The sequence below is a fragment of the Cyprinodon variegatus genome, unplaced genomic scaffold, assembly GCF_000732505.1.
Source record: "Cyprinodon variegatus isolate N-32 unplaced genomic scaffold, C_variegatus-1.0 Scaffold109, whole genome shotgun sequence".
Lineage (NCBI taxonomy): Eukaryota > Metazoa > Chordata > Actinopteri > Cyprinodontiformes > Cyprinodontidae > Cyprinodon > Cyprinodon variegatus.
Window position 1 is genome coordinate 284,351 of NW_015150562.1, and position 18,131 is coordinate 302,481.

Sequence of the window (18,131 nt, forward strand, 5' to 3'; positions counted from 1 at the left end):
ACCTGTCCTCCATGGTGCTTTTCTGTCGTAGCTGGATGCTTGAGGCTCGGGACCCTGAACATGTCCTCCATGGTGCTTTTCTGTCGTAGCTGGATGCTTGAGGCTCGGGACCCTGAACCTGTCCTCCATGGTGCGTTTCTGTCGTAGCTGGATGCTTGAGGCACGGGACCCTGAACCTGTCCTCCATGGTGCGTTTCTGTCGTAGCTGGATGCTTGAGGCACGGTAACCTGAACTTGCCTTCACGCTCTGATGGATTCCTGGAACCCGGATCTGTCCGTTCTTTGGTTAACTGAACCTTAGAACCAGAATCATAGATGGGATGCGCCTGTGTCTGTTCTGTCTGTTTTTGTTTAAATTAACCTTTTTAACTTTCCTACTGGCTGTCTCACCTTCAATACTGGCTCCATCTGTCCCGTTTTATGACATTATGATCTATATTGAATTATCTGAAAGATGTTAATCCTCTTAAACCTTTCCCCCTCGTCATATTTTCTATTTAGAGAAGGATTCTTTTCATTTCTGTCTGGTTCTTTTCAAATATCTCATATTCCCTGTGTGATTCTTCAACTGGGTAAGAAGACTCATATTTCTCATTCATTTTGTTCCTCAGATCTATTTAGTCTTTAATAGCCATTTAACTTTAACGTAAGGCAAATAAGGACAGGAGTAAAACTACGTCTACATCTGTCTGAAAATGATAAGAAATCCACAGCTGAGCAAAGCTGACCACTTAAGAGGGAAGTCTCTTTTCTTGTTTTTAGTTGCAAGGCTCCTTTCTGTTTCTGCCACACTGACCTTTGCCATCTGGTTTTGGGGAGCGAGGCGCTCCGGCTGTGTTTTCTGTCTTATTAAGCAGAAACGGAGGCATCATGCGATGCATCCGGGGAGATGAATCTGGCTTACTTGATGTCGGACTGCAGAGGGAAACAGAGATACAGCAGCACTGAGTGAAAGCACATCTTTTCCATCATGAACAAACTGGTAGACCTAATGAGATGTGTTCTTCTTTGCAAACTGTGAAACAGCAGGCTGTTCAGTGTAACTAGCTTATTACAATAGTCCTAAAAATCAGTTAAATTGGACCAAACTAAAGAGGTCGACTTTGCCTCCAGAGCAGAACCTGTTCTCAGATGATTCACCTTTGTTTTCTGTAGTCGTTGAGCTTCTTACTGATCAGAGCCTGCCTGGAGAATCCAAGCTCCTAGAGAAAACAGAAAAAACAGCCTTGTGGATGTCAGATAAAAAAAAAAAAACCCATACAGATGAGGAAATCCCACAGGTAGCAGTTTCTCTGACCTCGCTGTCCGTCTTGTTGCTCTCCCTGATGACCTTTATCCAGTCCAGCATGTCCTCCCGGTCCTCCGCCTGCAGAAGGTACTCGCAGAAGTCCTGGGTGGTCAGCCGCAGGGCGTGTTTGCGTTTGGTCTCGCTGTATGCGATGTCCACCAGGCAGCCCCGGATGTTGATCGGCTGCTCGTCCTCGGCCGCGCCTCCGAACGAGGTCCCCTGGAGCACCGCCTCCCTCTTGTCTTTGTAGAGGAACAGCAAATGGGAGCGGAGGACCGAATAGACCCTTTTCCACGGCCGTATCCCGCTGCCGACTTTCTGTAATTCAAAGAGAATACAATATATTATGGGTTAATTCAGCAAAGCCCCTCCATTAAAAAAAAGATCCCACTCTAATGCCCACCTTTCCCTTCTCTGTAAGGATTTGTTTGAACTGCAGCCATCCTTCTCGCCGTATGTCACTGTAAGTGATGTTTCCCAGCTCGGAGGTGGAGTGACGCTTGGAGCGCACCTCCTCGGCCGTGCCGATGACGTCCAGAGACTGAAACATAACAACGAGTTCAAGATTTTTGGCTAAAAGAGGGAAAACTAATTATAATAAAAACACCATAACACTGTAACATTGTTGAGCATTTCTGATCTATTAAATTGTCCTGAATAGCAGTCGTTGATTATGCTGCACTTTATCTCTAATCTTCTTTGTCTCTCTAATCTTTCTGAATATAATCTTAAAAGATAAATTAAATACTACATATTTGTCGCTCTTTAAAGGCCCAGAAAAGTTTATCTAAAATCCACATGTTGAAGACTTTATAAGAATTCCTTTTCCTGCAGCATTTGGTTGACTAACAGCAGCTCCTGGGTTTGTCTACAGCTGAAAAAGGTGAAGTTTAACATGAAAGGTAAAGTAAAAGGTAATTTTCTTAATCAAAGAGTAAGAAGAAATCACAAATATCTAAAAATAACAAAATAACACATTTAATTTAGCAGAACTCACCCCGTCCCCAAAGAAACTCTTCACTCTTTTGGGCAGCCTTCTGTAAAGCCAATAAAAACAAACGACACATAATGTAAAAAAAAGGCAATCTTCATTTGTTTTATATGGTCTTTTTTCTTCCCACCTCCCTGTACTTACGAGGTCCGTTCCTCCCTGAATGTGTTAAGTCCTTCATCGCATGACTTGGAGCGCTCCGTGGTGATGCCTAGAAGATAGGAGGAATGGCAACTGCACTTAGTACTGCCTGCTTTGTGCAAGAGTGAATCAGTGGAAATATGGAGATGAACAAAGGAGAAATAAAAAGATAGAGTGAAAGAGAGACCGCACGTTGATGCAATGCCAATCAACTAAAAAAAAGGTGTTGGTTTAGGAGATGGGGTCAGTGAGGGAGGAGGTGGAGGGTTTAAACCGGGAGTGACGTGGAGGCGACTGAAGGTGGGGATGTGAACTCAAACAGGGGGTTAGATTTAGGTTTCCCTGGACTTTCTCTGCACCACTAGCATGCACGTGTTTCCTCTGTCATCACAAAACAGCATGCATCACTGAAACTCGGCTAAGGAACAGCACCATACACCTTTGGTTTGGTCTAGATCAAACACATCCAACTGTATGGATGCATGCAGAGCTGAAATATCCCCATGAAAACACAAAATCCACATGCAAATATTGTCTAGAACTGCTATAAACTTCATCTTGACAAGGACTTTTCACCTCTTACTAAGCCCTGAACATTATATTCTAAACAATTTCTATCATAAATCAGCTTGCTTGACTAAATAATACATAATTTTTACTATAAACTGATCAATAATAGACAAATGAACAGACAAACAATAATAAATAGTTAATACACTGCTAAAAATAGTTACTTACATCTTACTAAGAACAGATGCAATTAATTTCCTAACTGTTGCTATTTCTTCTTAAATAAAACAGTACATGGTAGGTAAAATGCTTGAAAAGAGAAGTTAAAGCAGTAAAACAAACAAAAAAAAGAAGTAAGAGACTAAAAATCGTATTTTGGAACAGAACATTTCAACGTCTCAAGCATGCTTTGAGAATCCATCTCGGAAATCAAAAGCCATAACTACAAATCCAATTTCCTGCTGCATGCTTTTGGGAAGACTAGAGCGATAAGGGGGCTGGCGAGGAGCGGGCCACTCACTGCAGTCGTGTGAGAAGAGCCTAGTGAGGGGGAAGGTGAAGGTGGGGGAGGCGGGGCTGGTGCCCACCGGGGGCGCTGAACTCATGCCGCTGGACACAACGGAGGAGGCCGGCACATGGCGGGCACGCAAATCAGCGCCGGGGCTGGTTGGTTCGTCTGTTGGAGTGAGGAGGGGAAGATGAAGGTTTGAAAGAGAGGTCAGAGATGGATAAACGGACAGAATTAGGTGTTAGAGAAGGTAGTCAGAGAGGAAGGGAGGGAAAATACAGGGTTAGAGAGGGGAAGGTAAGGAAAGGGAAGGATTCATAAGGATCACAACAAGCCCAGAAGTCAGACACTGAACAGGAAAATCGTCCCACAGGTTCAATTTCTTTCAGGTGAATCAGGAATTTGAACATGTGTGAAAGCAAAACCGTTTTAGATCTCCGTACATCAAAGCTATATATTCAGTAACCGAACCTTTTTAGAAACCCTAAGAGGGAGTTTTACAAATTAAAACCTGCCTCAGCCCCTCCAGGGCATTTATCATACCTTTAACCTCGATATAGAGAGAAGAAACTTCCACCCAGACATAGTAAAACACATGAACACTTAAGAGACTGAACAGTACCTGTACCGTCCGTTGCCATAGGAAGAGCTACTCAGGAGCTAGAAAAGGCAGGTAGGCGACAGGGACCTAATGGCTGCAGGTTTCAGTTCTTTATTAAAGTCTAGAGCATTGTGGGATGCTAGTCCATACAAGCAAAAAGGTAAAAGGTCAAAAAAGAAAGAGTTACTAAGGGTGAATAAATATAAATATGAACCTTTTTATCTTATGAAGGAAGATTGTTTGCTCAACAAAACCTAAATCAATGAAAAGGCTTCAAATGTTTAAAATTCTGAGTGCTCACCCAGAGGGATATGAAACCATGACACAAACACACACACACACATAGCTTCCTTACACTTCCTCACAGAGAGATTAGATAAGATCCTAGCCTGAGATCTGAGTGATTTAAGGTATGCAAACTGGGAACAGTAGAGGGCAGCACTATCTCAGAGAGACAGCTCCCATTGCCCGGCATGCTATACAAGCTTCTCACTTGGTTTCCTCTCCATCGCATTCCAGCTATTTTATTTCACAACTTGAAGAACTAAATTAATTATAATTACTTCCTTTGCTCATTGTTGCTTTGTCCATAAGGCATTCCTTCCTGGGTATAGTAAGAGTGTAGCAAGAGATGGAAAACATTTGGGAGATGAGGAATCTGAATGTTTATGGCACGATCCAGAAATAGTCAGTCTGTGGGTTTAACAAAGCCGGTCATTAGAAGGCCGACCACAGAAAGACAGGGACGACCCAGCAGAGGGAAGCAGAATACTGTCCCACAGTATGTTCCATCTCCAGGGTAAATCCCACAGCATGTGTGGGGTGGAAAAAACACGGATCAGGAGTGAAAGGAAAAGTGAGATGGGAAAATGCACATTTTAAAAAAACAAGATAACTACAAAAAATTTAAAATTTGTTTAGTAACCCTCTAAAACTGTTTATAAAAACCAGAACGCTGAAGATAAAGTTTAGTTTATGTATTTTGATATGATGTTTTGGCTCATATCTTGAAATTGGGCATTTCTTTGGCAAATTTTACCTTAAAAGAGAGACCCGAGTTTAATTTATTATCAAAACACTAAAGTAGTCACAAAAATAAAGGCTTGAATCAGGGGATTTTGGTTGGCAAATCAGATTTCCCTTACTAGGTTAGAGACTGCAGAATCAAAGTATCTTGAAAGACTACATAAATATGTTTTTAATAGAAATACATATTTTATTAATAGAAACTTGTAACTTTTTTCATTCTAAATGTGATTTATTATTTCAGTTATGTAAAATATCTGTTGCATAAAGCTTCTGAGGACCAACAGAAGAAGAAAAGTCCCACAGCATCCCAGATCCTCCACTATACTTAACAGTGACTATGAGTAGATTTTAGTTCCAGTTAAAATTCCAATAGAGATGAAACAACTGCGCATAAAAGTTGTGATTTTAGGTCAGAACTTTTTTTTCTTGTTCTGTCTATTTAACATGGTAAGCACATAGACAGCATCTAATGGTTGTTTTGGAGACTAGTGCACTAATGAGCTCACTAATTGCTGCTGTTTTCTTGTAATAAGATTTTAAGATTTGTCCCCTAAAAAAATCCTCCTGACTTAGCATGGAGCAACATAACAGGTTGCCCTTTTCCAACTAAGTAGTTAGTGGCTAACAAAAACAGAATTTGATGGATAATTCATTAAAAAAATAAGGGTTTGGGGGTGTAATAATAATTTACTAAACGTTTTATCCATCCATCCATTTTCCATCACGATTATCCTACGTAAAATTACTTTTAATAAGAGGATAAGAGGATTTTTTGTTCAAAGCTTTTCTACTTGAAAACAAGAATTAAATGCATTTATTTTAGTTTTTTTTTTTTTTCAAATAAAGTCAATGAACTTGAAAATGGCAAAAAGTCATGGTCTGTTGCGTCTACATCCCTTATACAGCCGTCCCCTCGTATACCAGAGCAGCACAATGGCTGCATTGAAGGCAGGATATAAGTGGAAGCGCCTCTGTACTTTTCCCCAACAAAGCGAGTGAGAAAAAACATACAGCAGAGATTCAAGATAAATGACTTCTGTGCAATTTAACCCTGTCACAAACCATGTATGACACATTTAATCAAAGCATATTTGCCCTCAAGCACAGTCTTTCATTGTGCTCACTATCTTTCATACAAGAAAGGGTACGTAAAGTGGTATCCCAAGCAATCCCAGATCATCATCAGATATCTGTGTATATCACAGCAAGATTAAGAAGCTAAGAAACAAAGAAAGAAAAGAAAATGTCTCGTCTTTGGGGAGAAACTTAGCCTAGTTTCAGTTTACGGCTACTGAGCGAGTCCCAGCTCGCAGCTTTTGCTGCTCGGTTTCATTTAAATCAGGTGAAGCAGCGAGGCAAGAATGTGGTCACATGCCTAATGGATTCCCTAAAGAAGATAGAGTCTCTGAAGCAGATTGCAGCTCGGCACAAATACCAACAATCACCATTACACGAAGTCAGTTGATTTGAACCTGTTCAGAATAAACAGCACCTGTTTACCTTATGCTCTGGCATAAGGAACAGAGAGGCAAGGCTCACCTCAGCTACCACAAATGAATTTGCCTGCGCTTTGACTTAATGGCTGCTGTTCGTGCAAAGTGATAGTAACCAACCTAAAGCCTGGAGGGTGGCTTTACTCTCAGTCTTTGCTGGGGGAAACACAAGCTTGGACATGAATGCAACATATGGCCTCAGCTACAGCTACAACTACACAAGATCAGGAATATCCAGGTTGATTCAGTTTGAAAAGCAGGGGGAATCTAATATATAACCGACAAATACGCACAGAAAACACACAGACAAAATGGCAGCTTCTAAAGTGTGAGAATGAAAATAAAAATGATAGACGTTGACTTACACGTCCAACAAGAACAAAAGGACAGCTATGAGCTTACCTATGAATGGGATGGAGGCCAAAGAGTCTTCCTCTAAAGAAAGGGGGGCAAGGTTTCCATTTGCTTTGCGAGGGGTTAACTCTTCTGCAGAACCAGGGTGAACATTCGTGTCTTTGGGTTCAGGAGAAAACAGGGAAGGTTCTAGCTCATCCATAGTAATGCCATAGTGGGGATGTCTGTTGGGGTTCCTTCGCCCAGTGGGGGGTTTCTGCCTCAGCACCACCTCCTGGGTTTGCACCGCCATCTCACCCTGTCCCTCCACTGCCCGTCGTTCCCTCTCATGGTTTGTAGGCCTGTACGCCCTGTCCTTGGATTCTGGAGAGACAGAGGTGAGGAGAGCAGAGGAGGAGGCAATGAGAGGTGCCGACGATCCCTCTGCGGGGCCGTTTTTAGGGACTGGATTCCAGTTCAAGTGGGGGCCTGAGTAAGTCGGGTCCCTGAAAGAATGAGCTTGCCCCAGGATGCGACCTGTTTTGCGGTTAAAAGACGGGCTGTAGCTACGGTAGCCCACCTGCTGCTCGTCCATGCTCTGCCCAGCAGGAAGCCGCTTGCTCTGGGCGGCGGGCTGCTGAGACTGGGTCTGGTTGTGGGTTTGGGGGTGGTGTTTAGAATGCGACAGGCGAGGCACTGCAGAGGTCTGTGCAACAACGGTGTGGCACCTTGGTCTTGGGTAGGCGTCTGTCCTGTGGGGTGGCTGCGAAGCCTGTTGGGGCCATGGGTGCCTCTCGGACCGAGGCGAGACCAGTCCTGCTGATGCTCGGTCCAACATCTCCATTGAGCGGCCATGGCGATCGTACTGAGCCAGCAGATTTTCAGAGCGTGTTCGAGTATAGTCAGTGCGGCCTCTTTCACGTCCCGCCTCCCAGTCTCCAGCGGACCAGTAGGGCTCACCCTGAGGTCCTTGTCCTGACTGCTGTAGTAAAAAAAGCGTGTCCTGTGAGGCGCTGTGTGGCCAGCCACCTGCCCTCTGCTGCTGCCTCCTGTGCTCGCTGAGCCGATCTTGAGAGTAGCTGCGGTGCCGGGTTTGCATCCTGCGTCCTGAGCGCTCAGGTAGCTGGTTGTAGTACCAGTCAGAGAGGGCCTGCTGGCAGCGTTCATTGCGGCTGTGGGGGACAGGAGCCATAGGCGGACTGGTCCAGGCCGAGCTGGACTTTCGTGGCTGTGCTTGGGCGGCCCCAGCACTCTGATGGTTGGAGTAGTGGACTTTCAGGGGGCTGAAAACAAGACCTCCAGATGACGAAGACGAAGAGTAGGAGCGCCTCCTTGTCTGACCCTGGGGCTGCTGACTGGTCATACCGTACTGGATCTCCTCTGTGCGATGCGCTGGACTGCTGTGACCGACTCCACCTGGCTCACCTGCCTGCCCCTCCTGCCAGCTGGCTGGGCTAGCCACACCAGATCTGTTATCTAAGGGTGATGAAGGGCTTGAAGACCCTGGCCAGCAACTCCAGTTATCCAGCTGGTTCTGGCCCATGGGGGAGCAAAGCGGGGCTCCAGGATGGGGGGCAGTCCTGGTGCGTGGGTAACAGAGGGGAGGCGGCGGTGGGAGGTTCTCAGCTCCCCCGACGAAGGGTTCGTTCCCAGTCAAGTAAGCATCTTGGGAGTATGCCTTGAGAGGAAAAAAGAGACAAACAAATCTGTTATCAAATGAAAAATGCTGTAAATCTAAATAAGTTTGACCAAAGATACGCATGCTTAAAGAGAGTGGATTACTTTCACCAGCCTGCAACACAAACATACGTCCATTAAAGAACTGCATCCAATCCCCATGCGAATCACGCAGAAGTTAAGCTACAGCTACCTGTTCAGACAGTGTCATCTTCATTACGCTTAAACAGTGACTGCTTAGTGATTCAAGTTGAAAAACAAAACATTTTTCTGTTCTTAACACACAAAATCAAGTTATATGTTCTTCGACCTTAACAATCAAATGTTCAGACCTGAAAGTGAAAGCCTCCTTATGTCACCTAAATTCAAAACAAAAACCCCAGAGGGTAAAAAACACACACCGAGACTCCTCAAAAGACGCTCCGGCTGCTAATGCAAGGTCTCCGTCATATTTCACAAAGTCCTGCTTTATAAACTCCTTTTCGTTTCTTTTCTTTTACAGTTTCCTGTCTGATGATCTGCTTGTTTTCTCCTCTCAGAAATCCGTCTAAGCTCCCCTCTCTCCACCCTCCTGTTCTCTGACTTACTCCACCCTGTGGGAGTGCGGAAGGAGGCACAGCTCCAGTGATGTCATGAAAGGAATGCAGGAGATACAGCAGCGAGGGGAGGAGTGTGAGGAGGAGTAGGTTTATAATGTAAGAGACAGGCTAAATATTCTTTAAGATAAAGATCTCAGTCTGGGATTTATTTATTTGGGAAGTGTATATGTTTCTGGGAGGAATTGCTTAAATGTAGATCGGTGTGTTGAAACGTTGCTCCAGGTTAGTGGGAGGGGCAACAGCAGATGCATGTCGGATCATGCAAACGAGAACGGAGCAACCCGCGGAGCGACAAAAATGTGTTGCTGCATTTCATGGGCGTGTGGAAATAAGCGTAGGAGCTGTTTTGTTCATAAGCTCGACAGTTGAGATGTGAGCATATTTTAATGGACAGTGTAATTGAAAAACAGCTAAGCCTCGTGAGTCACTCTCCACATTCCTCAGCTATTCGATGAATCATTTTTGAAGATAAGCACAACAGATCCCAAAATGTGCTGCAGTGGCCTATAGCAGGATGTATGGAAAAGCCTCTCTGTGTTGTTATGAATGTGTAATTTTTTTTTTTAATTAATTTTACTTTAACAGCTTCTGCTCACTTTGAAAAACAAAACAAAAACTCATCTGGCCATCAGAGTGTTAATGCATCCGCCCTGGTAATATCTGAATAATATATGGGGACTGATATAGCCATTAGTTCTGATTTAAACTTCCTGATATTTAAACAAGTGCAAAATGCCATATGCTCTACCAACGTTCCCTCAGCATCCGGTAGAGAAACAAGCCCCCAGCATCACACATCCTCCACCTTACCTAACAGTAAGCTTAACATAAGAGAAGTTCCTCATGTCATGTTTGTGATGTAGGACAGACCAGGGTTTTTTGCATCCCCAACAACCAGTTTCCATACATATAACACTTAATGATTGTAATTGGGACTTGATGACACAATAATTGTACTTTTTGCTGCAATTCTCTAAAGTATCAAGGTAGATATTTTTTTTTAAACTCCTCTCTCATTCTGCTCACTATAGATCCCTGTGGAGATTTATTTGTTGCAACCTAAATCACTTTAAATGTCTCTGTTGTTGCGCTGATAAAAAAAACATGAGCAGTTGTAGGTGAGTGGCTGCGTTTTGTGACCATTTCGTGACGTTAGAGGATATTAGAAGATTAGCACCATCTGCCTCACTTGAAGGACATGTTTTAATGTTCACAGTTTTGCAAAGTAGCTAAAAGAAATGTTCCTCTCTGTTATGTCTTATTTATGCCTCAGAGAAACAAGCAATTATTTATGAATAATATTTGAGTTGCTCTCTAAATAAAGTAATTGTTCTGGTTGATGATGGTTAAAAAAAAATAGTTTCTTAATACTAGTTGTCTTTCAAAGAAAAAATTGACTTAAAGTAACTTAGACTTTGCAAATGAATCAAACGGATGCTGCAAAATTATACTTACTAGCTGAAGCACATCTTCATCTTTTGGCATAATAGAGAGCTCCAACACACTCTCACTGTGAGACACATAAAGAGGGAAACAGATGGAGGAGAGAAACATGAGAGCACAACAGTTATAAAATAAAAAAAAGGAAGAATTCACAGCCATATGCATCAAGTTTGCTTCATTTTATGTTAAATGAGGATAATATATAGTAAGTTTAACTGCACCTTAGCTGCAGTGCATGGCTACATTCTGGATTTGTCCTACTGTTTGGACTTAAAGTGTAAAACATGCAATATTTTGCTTTTTTTAATCATTTGATTGATTGATTAAGTCCAACAGCACTTGTTGATCTAAAGCTCACTTTATTGCACTGCATTACACAAACTAATAATATGCAGGTATAAAACTGTAATATGCTTCAGATTCATTCAGTTTCTTCAGACACGATACAATGATTTCTTGGGTTAAATCGTGCATTAGCTTATTAGAACCCATCGTTATAAAAGCACCATGCTTACCTGCATCAAAATGGCACAAAGGAAACAAAGTGAGGAATCTCTCTGATTTTAGATGGTCTTACCTGTTCTGAATGAGGGCAATAACTTGCGAGTATGTCTTTCCAAGAACGCTCTCCCCGTTCACCTTCACCAACCGATCCCCTGCGGAGAAAAAGACACGCCGCCGCATCATAACCAACAGGTTTAACAAAGAGGTCCCAGCTGAGATCTCTAAAACTTCAGCGCAAGTGGGAAATACAGGAAAAACAGGCAACGCTGTGCAGGAACTAATTTCCCTGTGAGGCCAAAGCACAGATCAAAACAGGAAATGTGAGGGTCAAAAAAAAGTTGTATTTTCTGTGTTTAACTTCAACAAAACAGCATCATGAAGGCATAACATTAAGCTTGCGATCTTTATTTAGCCTCTGAGGACAGAGGTACAAATACACACCTGACCTCAATATATGCCTGTTTCTTATTGTCATAGAAAAACTAATCTCCACTCTATTAAGCAGAAAATGGAAATCAGGTCACCCTGGAAAAACCTGTGTGTTAAACTGTGGAAGCAGCTGAAATTTTGTGCAAAATGAAACACATATAGGGTTTTTATTGTGTTTGTTTGCATACGTTTGAGTAAGCAGGACATGACTTTTTGGATTTGGTTGATTCTGTCTGTTTTCTTTAGTTTATTCACTTGAGCTGCACAGATGGGGCCACAAGAAAGCATTAACAGCTTTGCCACTTTGACATGAGTTAAATAAATCTGTGGGGGGGTTTATGTTGTGAAAAGCATCCCTCCTTAAACCCTTCACATTGCTGAAGCAACATCACATAAAACAAAACACATAAACTGTACACATGTCAACAAATGTCCAGCTCCAACCAGGATGCTCATTCACTGCCGGCTCATCTTACCTGTGCATAAACCCGCCTTGTGGGCCGGACCTTTTTCTCTCACATTCTTAACAAATATGGTGTCCATCGGCTCCAGCCGTTCTTTCTGATACCCTGCATAAACAAGGAGATGAAAGTTCAGGGGCTGTGCTTCTTAAAAATAACATAAAACACATACATACATTTCCAGTAGATTTTTCTGGTTTTAAAGAATTAGATTTGCAGAAAAAAAATTAAAGTTCACAGAAACAAGTGGGCAGGTCAAAGCTGAAATCCCTCATGAAAGTTCCTGTGTTCTTATGAAGTATCTGTTCTGTCTATCTATGCAAATATAACACAGGTTAAATCCAACACAGGTCAGCTTATCTTATGCACAACATTATAGACAAACAGATTGGTTTTCATTTCAGAGGATGTCATTTGAGAGTTATTCATAATGGGCTAGAATGGGGCACATATGAAAATAAATATATACGTTTTTCGTAATGCCTAAGTGTTTCCTATCTAGCTTCACCATGAAATGGTAATTTTTTTAAATAAATAAATGATTTTCAGAACTTAACTATGTATAAACAAAAGTATCAATAAAATAAAATGAGCTGATAGATATGTGGACAACTAAAAATAATATTTACTCATACATTTTGAAATAAATAGATGCAGTCATGATTTAACATTGAAAATAACAATCATAATAATCATTAATCATAATTTAATGAATTAAAAAAAATGTGGAATGATTAAAGGGGAAATAAAAAAAACACCTGTAGTTTGGTGTCTATTGTCATTAGTTGAAATTGCAGTAATTTAAACAATCCTGCAGGTGGCGCAGGGAAACTGCAGACCGAGGTCTGGAAGGAGGGTGAATGAGTCCCACCTTGTTACCTCATCTCTATCTGATTGTATTGGGTTCAAATAATGTCAGGCAAACAACTTACCCTTCTCATTTCCGTTCTCCTCATCCTGCAGACAACGGAAAGAGACAGAAAGTAAATGTTGAGAAAGAAAACTGGCAGGAACACATATTAATGTTGCAGGACATTAGTAAGATCCTGTCTAGTAGTGCACTGCTGGCATCATGAGTAGGAATTTTACCAAGTGCTGATTCAGGGTTTACGTCATGCAGGAAAAGCTGTCAGCCCCTATGCAGCTGAAACATTTCCTAACTCCTTCCACATTTTGTCTTACCAGGCTGATACCTAAACTGAGATGAGCATCATATCTGAAGCAGTGGCATTAATTAACACACGTTTCCTGACGACTGAAAGAAAACCTCCTGAGAAAAACCTGTTTGTTTTTACAAGCTGTTAAAATCGGATCATAGCTCAGGCACAGAAACCGACTTTCAGGTCTAACACTCTGCAGGTAAACATGACATCATGCAATGCAGCAAACACACACACACACAGGAGAGATCTGATAGCTACTGCTAGTCAGATCACCAACACACACTTACACACACACACACAGCCTTTACTGAGCTGAGTGAGCAGTTTAGGGTTCGAAACACGGTGGGCTGACTGCTGCCTGGCTTTAGGCTGCGCTGAGTGGGCTCATTCCAGGCTCGGGAGACAATGCAGGGGGGTTTAGAGACAGAGAAAGGATGGCCTGCAAGCCCAGAATAGAACTTGGAGCCGGGGACGTGCACCGATGGACCAGTCCCAGTTTGACCTCATCCGAAACCAAGATGGAGACAGAGAGAGGTGGTTTGGAGTGCATACAGTACAATTAAAGAGCTGCTTGTGGGCTGAAATCTGCAGAAACCTAATACTTGTAATCTGAGAGTAAACATTGAGGAACTGTTACTATTTAATAAGAGTTTTATTGCAGGTTTTACAAAAAGGCTACTCATTAAAAGACAAAGGGGAGGTCTTTCCATTTTAGTTTTTTTAACACCTCTTCTCTGCAAGTTCTTGAAAAGCAGATATGTTGATATAGCCCCAATCTTAATGCTCTAAATGGGTCAGAAAACGGGCAACAGGTCCGGTTAATGTCTAAGTACACCATGAGCAGGAGTTAGCTGGAACGGTTAAGAATTACATGATACAAATACTTCCTTTAAGAGTTCTCTGGGAATGTCCCTCTAGACAGTAACTTGGATGAAGTGAGAGATCTTAATTTTAGTTCTGGACAAAAACCTTTCAAACTTTTCTTTAAAAAACAGAAGATAATGGACCGATGGATGAGTAGTTTTCCCATCAAAACTTTTTCAGGTAATAAGTAACTTATTGCATGCTTGGAGGTGTATTACTCTGGCATGGGATGTTGGGTTTAAAATAATATATCCTAGATTTAGGGTTAGGGGTTCATTCATTTTAAAGTCAATGCCAAATAAAATCAATAGGTGGGCAGTTTGTTCCTAAGGTGATTGAGTGCCAAGGCAATAATTCTGGCTATGTTGAAATGTGAAGAACAGAACACTTAGTTTAATGTATTTTAAGCCCTGAATTGACCAATATCACATAAAAACAATCAGCTTCTATCTCAATTGGTTGGATAATTTCAGAAAATGAAAGTGAATGTAAAGTGTATTGTGCCATGCAGTGGATTAGGAGGATTCTGCGATTATAGACTCATTTTTATTGGTTAAAGGGAGAGTTAAGATATCAGAATAACTATATTTAGATAGATTCAATCACATAAATAGGAAGTAGTGTTTTTATCTAAACTCTGTAATGATCCTCTGAATGTTTATCATTGATATTTTTATGTGTCTTGCTCTCTGACTAAACTGCATAAAATTAACTTGTATAGAGTTGAGAAGGATCAGTGAGACATTAAAGCCAAAACCGAGGGAAGTGACATTTCTCCTAAGCCTAATTGCACTTTATGTGGGTTATTTGGGAAACGGCCCAAAAGATCTTTCCAGATAAGAATAAGGGATGTCTGTGAGCCTGATTGTCCAAAAACAGCGTGTGACCTTTGTGTACTCATCGCTAGTGGACAGAGGAACAGAACTGGGGCCAAAGGCCAGCAGTGGGCCCATTGTCTTGGGCCGACCTGGCACGGCCTGACAATCAGCAAGTGGTACCAGGCTGCAACAACAGAACTCACTCAGACTGGGCTCCTGTTTTCTGCAGCTGGTGGAAAAATAATGGAAGTCTTGTTTCAGCTGGCTCACCCCACCCCGGTCAACACATCCCTCAATTTCACATCTGGAGATGTTTGTGCCCTCACCTCAAAGAGCCAAATGACCACTTTGCTCACACACACAAAAAAGAAAAAAAAATCACAGACACAAACAGGACTGCCATCTGGAGAAACATCTTATACTTTAAAAAAGGTGGAACTCTAAGCCACTTGATTTTTTATATATTTTTTTTTCCTTTTAAAATTGGTTGAGCTTCTTTCTCTATTTTTTTTCCGTTTCCATCTTAATTTTATTTGACTCAGCTTTCTTAAGCCTTAGCTCTGTCTTCATCTCCAAACTCAAACTGGATCGGATCTGATTTATTACAATGATAAAATGAGATTATGTGAGGATCAGGAAAATCCACTGGTCTCACCGTGAGGTTGGTGTGCATAGCAGACTCTGGGGGGTAAACGATAAAATGCCGCAACGTGAAACCAAAACCCTGGGAGTTCTTATGGAGGACCAGCGTCCGGGGACCCTTCCAGCCCATGCCAACCCCCTCCCTTCCCGGCCGGGTCGCCATCGGCGGCCGAGGGTTGTCACCTGTTGAGGAGTGACCATCCCTCCGCCCCTTAGCCTGTAAACACACAAACAGCAAAACAAATTAGTTAAAACAAACAGCAGGAACTATACGACAAAGGAAAGAGCATGGATGTAATAATCAAACAGGGAGGTGCACTAGAAACCCTCTGCTAAATATTTGTTTCCATTATTAGCACCAGGAAAGCATTTCCATTTTCCACAGGCTACATATAGTCTGGTTTCTCTAGGAAGCACAAGGTGACTCTGCACTCTGTGACATTAACCCTCAGCTGCTGGATTTTACATTAGCAGCTTCCTCATGATATCACGAAAGCAATTCAGGTTCCGGTCAATCCTGCATGCCAACCAACCTGAGAACAATAGTCCGTAAACATACTTTAACAGGGGGTCTGCTATCAGGAAGCTCTCCAGGCTGGAAAGAACCAAGTCAGGAATCTGGGATTCCATTTAAGACTGCTGTGACCGAGGATGGAGGGCAAAGGGTCAGAGCGTTTTCACGCTCAGAGTGGCCAGTAAAGGAAGATTTCCACCCACTTCCCAAATATCTCATACCTCCTGCTGAGCAAACACACTCAGTGAGCTCAGCTGACAGCCACATGTGAGAACTCTCACCCTCGTGTTGCCCTGACGACCCACATCTGTCAGTCAAACAAAATCATCTGACCAAACAGAGAAGGAATTTTAAGAAACGGGAGAAAGAATGTGCATGTAGGAGGTCAAAGGTTAAACCTGCAGCATGGAAAACTTTTTCTGACTTTAATTATTTAAGAAAGCCTAAAACGTCAATATTGCTTAAAGGTATAGTGCGAGGATTTTCACGCATTTTTGAAAAGACTCTACAATTTAAAAGAAATGCACCCGCTCCCAACAGGGAACGCCTATTTTAAACGAGTGATCATGAGCGAGACCATGCACGAGCCCATTTTTTCCTTTCACGCTGTTTAAAAGTGGCTGTCGGCATTGCTCATACAAGCTTACTTTAAAAAAGAAGATTTGCAATTTTTCCACAATGTCAGACTCACCACCGGTAAGTGGCAATGGGGTCGAGCATGTAGGACAACCTTATATAAACATATCACCAGAATGAGTGACAATTAGTAGGACCAATCATTTTGACGATCCACCTGGAAAAAGAACATCCTCCACTACCTTTAACTGTAAAGCATCTTTTACGAATGATGAAAATAGTTTTAGAAGCTGTGGGAAGCAGTTATGTTGTGGCAATAAATGGTAAGGGAAGACAAGCATCACATCACAGCAACAAGGCTCTGGATTCGATCTTTGTGGTGAAATTGAGATGATTGCAAGATTGCAACCCTTAAAGCAAAAGATATGTCTAAATGACCACAACGGAAAGCCTGATGACTGCATATATACCCTTTCAGAACTAATGAGGTCCTTCATGGAGCCAATAGATCTTACATCCTGTTCAGGTCGGCAGTCCATCATAGAACCATGACAGAGAGAAATACCCACACATGCACACCATCACGCTAAAAGCCCATTCAGCTGCAACTGGAGAGAACGTGCCATGTAAAAGCAGAACATGCAAGCTTCATACTCTCCTGTTATTTAAACCATTCTGATTGTAGCACTGAAGTTAAAAAGATCTGTCTGTAGATAATTAAAATTTCTACTTCACACTGTGTCATTTTGGTTGGTAATTGCATTATTTTACTAACTAAACATCATGACAGTTTGGTTTGTAAAGCCGTCCAAATACAAAAAGGCTCTGATTTTGGCAGTAATGAAACACTCCTATAATCCTCTATAGCACCTGCTATACTTACTGTACAGTGTTACACTTATAAAGACATTCAGGCAGTTAAATGTAGATTAACTCTCTGAAAACAGCTTATTTTCTTTCATCCAAGTAAATTAAAGATAGTAATGACTCACAACAAACAAAACAAACAGTTACAAACATATAGCCCTAAAATCTTCTGCTAGAAACTCTAAAAGTCATAAGATCAAAAGGACAACAGAGATATTTTTCTCCTTTTAATTCCAACTAGCTACAAATCTGCAGTGAGTAAACAGCATCCCGGTTGACAAAGGTCTATTATTACCCATGTGTTTTTATGTGGAAAAGTATTTTATTTGCTTCATGGAGCAGAATTAAGACATATTGAGTAGTGTTGTGAAGGCTCTGCAGTCTGCAGCACCACAGCTGCATGTGGCTCCTTCTCTCGTGTAAAGTGACACCTGGTAGTTTGCTCATGACTTTTGGACAATTGTTCTGTCGCAAACTGTGGTGGAGCTTGAACGTTAGAAAACGTTAAGGATTTTCTGCTAGAGAGCAGAATTCAGGTTCTGGCAGGTTGCATCAGATATGACAAGTCTTCCAGATTATCACACCATCACTATGTTTGATTGTTGGCAAGATTCTCTTTTGCTAAATGCTTTAAATTGGAACACACATTCCACAAAGTTCCCCTTTTGTCTTCTCAGTCC

At 41.9% G+C, this 18,131-nt stretch overlaps 1 protein-coding gene across 12 annotated transcripts in view; it reads right to left on the reverse strand.

Annotated features, from left to right (window-relative positions):
• The window catches only part of arhgap23 (Rho GTPase activating protein 23), a 78,309-nt gene that overhangs the window by 14,868 nt on the left and 45,310 nt on the right, over positions 1-18,131 (reverse strand). For 6 of the 12 annotated variants that reach the window (XM_015374806.1, XM_015374814.1, XM_015374812.1 and 3 more), the window contains exons 2-14: positions 15,508-15,711; positions 12,940-12,964; positions 12,023-12,115; positions 11,191-11,269; positions 10,626-10,680; positions 6,964-8,572; positions 3,451-3,606; positions 2,424-2,490; positions 2,286-2,334; positions 1,692-1,829; positions 1,298-1,606; positions 1,141-1,202; positions 797-915 (exon numbers count right to left, since the gene is read on the reverse strand). In XM_015374806.1, coding sequence (XP_015230292.1) covers positions 797-915; positions 1,141-1,202; positions 1,298-1,606; positions 1,692-1,829; positions 2,286-2,334; positions 2,424-2,490; positions 3,451-3,606; positions 6,964-8,572; positions 10,626-10,680; positions 11,191-11,269; positions 12,023-12,115; positions 12,940-12,964; positions 15,508-15,711 — 2,965 coding nt within the window. Of the gene's footprint in view, positions 1-796; positions 916-1,140; positions 1,203-1,297; positions 1,607-1,691; positions 1,830-2,285; positions 2,335-2,423; positions 2,491-3,450; positions 3,607-6,963; positions 8,573-8,903; positions 9,140-10,625; positions 10,681-11,190; positions 11,270-12,022; positions 12,116-12,939; positions 12,965-15,507; positions 15,712-18,131 lie in introns of those variants that run through there. The other 6 variants (XM_015374808.1, XM_015374807.1, XM_015374811.1 and 3 more) reach the window with 6 other exon arrangements.